This window comes from Molothrus ater, chromosome 9 (assembly GCF_012460135.2).
Source record: "Molothrus ater isolate BHLD 08-10-18 breed brown headed cowbird chromosome 9, BPBGC_Mater_1.1, whole genome shotgun sequence".
NCBI classification, from domain to species: Eukaryota; Metazoa; Chordata; class Aves; order Passeriformes; family Icteridae; genus Molothrus; species Molothrus ater.
In genome coordinates this window covers 12,816,281-12,822,513 of record NC_050486.2, presented here as the reverse complement: position 1 = coordinate 12,822,513, position 6,233 = coordinate 12,816,281, and the positions used below count along the sequence as shown (strand labels likewise).

General features: G+C 47.0%; 1 protein-coding gene across 1 annotated transcript in view; it reads left to right on the top strand.

The window, feature by feature from the left end:
* The first annotated feature begins 261 nt into the window (after window positions 1-261).
* SNX7 (sorting nexin 7) overlaps window positions 262-6,233 on the top strand; it is a 30,063-nt gene continuing 24,091 nt past the window's right edge. The window contains exon 1 of the mRNA XM_036387389.2: window positions 262-1,191. Within this exon, the coding sequence (XP_036243282.1) occupies window positions 1,018-1,191 (174 nt within the window). The 5' untranslated portion in view covers window positions 262-1,017. The remainder of the gene's footprint in view (window positions 1,192-6,233) is intronic.

Below are 6,233 nucleotides of genomic sequence, written 5' to 3'. Positions count from 1 at the left end.
TTCAGCTATTTCAGGCGGCGCCTAGAGAGATGTGCCCTGTTCCACACTGAGCAAACGCGGGCCCGGCCCAGCAGCGGCGCTCCCGACTCCGGCCCAGGGTCGGTGCCAGGGAGGCGCTGAAGCCCAGGGCAGGTCAGGGCTGTCTTCCCCGCCCGCCGCCTCCCTGCTCGGCCCTGGCTCCGGCAACGAACGGCGCCGGCCATTACTTCCAGTTCAATACTTCCAACTTCGAAATCCCACAATTCCGATGGTTTTACTTTACAAAAAAAGGACAGCTTTGCGCTTTTAAACGTTTGGTGTCTCCCCGCTGCTTTTCTGATGTAATGTGCCGTCACTTTGTTCTCACAAGCACATTTCTGACACCAAGGAGTCCCTGGCCCCAGCATTAGGACACACGCCTGACCTCACGGCGAAGGGGTCCAGCTACGAGCGACAGAGCGGCTGCTCAAGAGAAGCTGTACGAGAGGCAAGAGGCAAAGCAGCAACGCGTGGGTTTTGCCTGTTGCCCCGGTGCGGCACCTGAGTGCCAGCCAGGAGGGAAGAAAGTCCAACCCGGAGAGCGCAGGAAAGCAAGCCTGGGTACGCCCCTGCCGGGCCCGGGGGCTGCCGAGGGCAGAGCAGGCGGCTGCCTGGGAGCGCACGGAGCTCTCCCGACCGAGACACTGCACACTCTTTCCAGCGGCTGCGGCCAGCGGCACCCCGTGGGCACCGTCACCCAGTCCCCTGGCAGCCCCGGGGGCGACCAGGGCGGCGTCCCCCGCGCCGCTACGAACACGCCTGTGGGCGTTGAGCCGCCCCGTCCCGCCTCCGCAGAGGCCGCAGCCGCAGTCCCCGCTGTCTGGGCCTGCCGGCAGGCTCGAGACCCCCCGGCCCCGCTCCCTCCCAGCCCTAGCCCGGCAGCGCGGCCCTCCTGCCGCCGCTTCCACTCCTGCGCACTGGGGCGGGCGGGGGAGCCGCCAGTTGCGGTCCCGCGGAGAGCGGCTGTGGTGCGGCCGCCGCCCGCGCTCGTAGGGCAGGATGGAGACTGAGGGCCGGGTAGCGGGGTCGGCGCTCCCCGCCGGCGGGGAAGGGCCCGGAGCCGATTCGCATCTCGCTGCGGGTGTCCTCGGCACGGCCCGGGGGCCGGTGCTTGCCGCCGCCGAGGTGCTGGCCCTGGACGATGAGGAAGACGACCTGGAGGTGTTCAGCAAGGTACGGCAGCACCCTCCGCGCCGGGGGCGGCCGGGCGGGCTCGCCGGTACTTTGCCCCAGCCGGCGTCGGGCGAGTCGGGGTGGCGCGACGGGACGGGACGGGACGGGAGGGGATGGCTCCGCCCCGGGCGGCGATCGCGGCCTCTGCCCGCTCGCCCCTCGCACGCACGGCGCTCCCCGGTGCCACCGGGGCTCCGTGACAGGCCGGGCTGCCCGAGGGCGCGGGGCTAACACGGGCAGCGATCAGGCGGTCCCGGGTGACTTCTCGGGCACGAAACGCGGAGTCGCTGCTTCAGACCAGCAGTGTGAGTCATGACTGCGCTTACCTTACATGTGCCATCTAATCTGGACTCGCTGTACCATTACCATCACTTAGGCTCGTCAGGTGCCACATATGTATCTGTAAATTAAATAAACAGTCGTGTTTAGTAATTGCACTTGTGTTTGAGTGTAAATAAATGTTTCCAAGTTTCAGTTTGAGTTTTCTTTTAAAAGATGAAGTATCATACCTTCAGATGGGAGATTTGAGAAGATAATAGCTGAATTTTGATGAAGGTAATCAAATGAACGTAACTGATAATGTATCAGTGTCCACCTTCAGAGAGCACACAGACAGGTAGATGCGTACCCATCTGGCTGATCGTGCTGGTTTTAATTAAACCAGCGGAGGGGGGGTATGGCTTCCACGTGTATCGTTTCTCATTTAGTACTGATTTAGTACAGGTGAAGACAAGACTTACCTCTGTCTCCTTAGTAGTTAAAGAAGAGGGCATGCCACGGATTTATTTGCCTTATCAAGGCAGCATCTAAAATATAAATGCATACAGAGAAGTAGGGTGGAGAAAATGTGTATGGGGCTAGGGTGTCGTTCACCATCTGAGACTTGCAGACTGCTGTGATAGGATGTGTGGTGTGCCATGGGAGAGAAATAGCAGTTACATTTACAATTTGAAAAAGGACAATGTATTTCTGTTCAGTAGGACAGATTGTCACAGGCAGTAAATGTGTGTTTTTTATATTTCTGTAGGTGAGAAACACTGTTGTGGTATGAATGAATACTACTATTGGGATAAGGACTTCCTTCTTAGGAGCTATGTATTTAAACTCTGTAATAGAATTTATGTATGTATTGCTGTGTATTTAAACTATAATAGAATTCTTGAAACTCATGGCTTTTAAGGCCAGAAGGGACTTTTAGGTGATTTAATAGTCTGTAACATGCAAGAGATTAGGCTAAATTTCACCAAGTTACCTGTATTTTTCTGAAGCATAACTAGGGTCGAGCTGAATTATATTTTCTTGGAAAGCACGAGTCCTGATTTTACTTAAAAAGATGAATGATTCACTGAACTTGTGTGCAGAAACAGTGCTAAAATATCATTTTAGTTGTTGATGCTCACTTTGCATCCATTTCATTTTATGAGTGAAGTTCAGGCAGTTCTGCATGAAGGTATCTGCTTGTCAACACAGTGTATTGATGCTTATGCTGCTTCCTTATCAAGAGCAATTCTCCTTGGGAATAAGAAATAAAACCAAGTGGAGTTGATACAAGTTACTGCTGCTTTATGGCAAATATTGAGATCTTTAAATTTCTACCTGGATTCATGCCAAATATTTTTTACATATATGAAATCTTATCTACTGTTAATACATGCTACATGATAAGTTATTCCTGCAAACAAGAAAATTTGTCATATTATATGAAAATACAGCTTTCTGTCCAAAGCTTGGATACCTGCATGTAGTGGTTGTATATATCAACCAGAAATTCATTATTTGTTTTCAAGTGCAATTTGAAATCTGATCTTTTGAGCTGATGAAAATCTGTGACGTTGGTTGGGCTTTGCACCCTATTTATTCATGTTCCATATATTCAGAGAAATCTGACAGGCTAAATGTAGCTTACAACTAAGTTTTGTAAAACCAATTTTTCCATAACATAGTGTTCCAGGACTGCCTTGTTTTAAATTGCACCTTAATGGGGTTCCTCATGCAGTGTCTGTAAGGCAGTGGTGTAGCCTTTGCAGGCCAAGGGGGATGGCAGCAGCCGTGCAGAGCTCGCTGCCTGCCACTCTCGTCAGCTTCATCTTTCTCAGTCTAGGCAGTGCAATGTGCCAGCTAACAAAATGGTGAAAAATGAGGTTCTTAAAAATTGTCAACCTCAATACCCTGAGTTATTACTCAGAATGTAAACACTGGGCTTTTATTTTATGAAAATCCATAGACATTTAACCTGATAGTGCTATAAACCATTGACCTGGTATCCTCTGACATATCTCAAATATTACAGACCAGCATCTTCAGCAGCTCTGATAAAGCATTTCATGATGTGATATGCATTTCACTTTATCCTAGTTTCCACTGCCACTGAAAAAGTTTGTGATTCTTTTCAGCTGAGACAAATTCTGGGAGCTGAGTTATGAGTCAGACAGATGGAATGTTTTCAACCTGCTTTCTTCCCTTAGCTTCAAAGTATAGAGTACTGCCTGTATCACAAATACCCATTCAGTTATCTTTTGCATTCTTTGATTACTGATACGTAGCATTGACAAAGCTGTCAGCAGTTTGGTTAATATTTAAAATCTTTAGCACCTCTGCTTTCAAATTCTGTTTTACAGTGGTTGTCTGCATTTCATAATTACAGAAAACTTAATGATATTTCTGAAAAACATGTATATACCACTTCAGAACTGTATAAAAACAAATTTTTCTTCAAGATTTTTCTTCAAGTTCATCAAGGATTTGAGACAGTTACAGAAGAACAGAATAGTTCCTTGGCCAAAAAATGCACTTATAAATCAGTCCTCCTCAATCTCTTTGCTCTTTGAAGAATGCTCCAACAACCAAGTTATTCACTTCTAAGATAAACTCTGCCCCATGTCCTTTATCTCAAGCTCTGGATCCTTGCTGGATTGGATGGATGGATGGATGGATGGATGGATGGATGGATGGATGGATGGATGGATGGATGGATGGATGGATGGATGGATGGATGGATGGATGGATGGATGGATGGATGGATGGATGGATGGATGGATGGATGGATGGATCGATGGATGGATGGATGGATGGATGGATGGATGGATGGATGGATGGATGGATGGATGGATGGATGGATGGATGGATGGATGGATGGATCGATGGATGGATGGATGGATGGATGGATGGATGGATGGATGGAGCACAGAGGTAACCTTGGGTCAAGGACCTATGCTGTGGGAGGGAGCATTGTTTAGACAAACCCCCAGGCTTCGTGTTGTCTCCAAAGAGCTGCAGTCTCAGCTCTGGGTGTAGCCTGTTTTAAGGCTGCTCTGGCTGCAGGAGTGTTTTCTTCCCTGATGTATTTTGGACTGCAACTGACCAGTTGCAGTCAAATGTGAGACTGAGATAGGTAACTGCAAGTGTTAGAGAAAGGAGTCACCGAAAAAGGCCCTCATGCTGTGAGGAGCTCATTGATTTTCCATGGCTTTGGTCTCTTGGCCAGTAAATCAAAAGGCATGAACCTGTTTGTGGACTGGCACACTTAGCTCTGCCAACTGCTCTGTCAGGAGGGAAGGGGCTTGGAAAGAGAAGGGGTACTGCAGGTAGGTGGGGTTGGGGGAGGTGTGGGAAAGGACATAATTTTCTGGGACAGGGCCTTGATGTTCTTGGCATGGATGAGGAGGAAGAAGGTTACACGACCCGAGAGCTGTCTGTTTTTCCTGTGCTACAAAACTCCTGCCCTCATCTGTATGCACACAAAAACATAGTTCCAGCCACAAAATTACAGCTGTATAGAAAATTATCATGGGTTTTTTTAAATGTGTTTCTGTGATGACGTCAGGCTTAGGTCACACGAACTTCAAGAATTACTGGAAGTAAAACTGAACTATCATGAGGATAAAGAGACAGATGCTTCTTTAAAACTCAGGTGTATTCATTCTGGTGCACGTGAATACTAGAGCTATATGAAACAAAACCAGAGACTTGCCTATTCTGTGGATTTTTGTTGCCCATATTTTGTTTCTCAAATCACATATTCATAAGCCCTTCCACATAAACATATATTTTCATACCTCCATGAATAGAACAATTTTTAGTAGCAACCTAGAAGAAGGAAGGAAACATTATGACATTTATGCTCCATGTAAAATGAGAAAATATGAAACACATTTACCTTGATCCAGTTTAGGCTTTGCAGAATCATTACTGCTCAAATTATATGGCCATTCAAGTCCCTTACTTGCTCACATCCATTTTTCTTTCTGTAGAAATTTCCCATTGCCTCAGCGCTTTGAATTGCATGGGCTGCTCTGAGCTAGCAGTCCTCATTCTTCATCTAGACCATGGGCAGCCAGTGCTAGCAGGCTCTGGGAACAGCTCTGTTTATTCTGCACGACTCAGGATAGTGCTGGCTGTATAGAAGTTGTGTAGCAACACACTGAGAAAAAGTAAAATGACTGACAGGGATACAAGGAGGCCCCTGTGTAATATTTAAAGTGTTGTCTTCAGTCTTCTGTGTTGCTTTTGTCTCCCTGTTCAAAGAACTGCATGTAAGTGAGGGGAGGAGAGCTAGTACATAAGCACTTTCTGGGCATAATTCCTGGTATAAATGTCTCTTCCATATTTGTAGGAGTACACTGATAAATCCAAAGCAGAAGAACAAGATAAGGTGTTTAGAAAGTTTTGATCCAGTTGAATTCAAAGGACAAAAAGCAACTCTGACACAGTTCAGCAGTACAGTCGGGTTCCCTTCATTCCTGTGAGATCAGCCTTGGGATGATGCCATGACTCCAGTTAGTGTGTACTCACACTATTCCAGTCCTGGCATTTGAGCAGTTTTCTCTTTAACTGCATCCCTGTTCTCCTTCCTCCATAATTAACAAGGCATTGGAGAGGGGAACTCTTTGCTACTCATAGTTGGTGTAGTCTAACAGCCCTTTTAGAAAACTTCTAGGAAATAAAGTTTGTTATGAAGATAATTCTTTATATTGCATATATTAAAAAACATATACAGTATTTGATATTTAAAATATAATGATTGGTTTCAATTTCTGTTATCT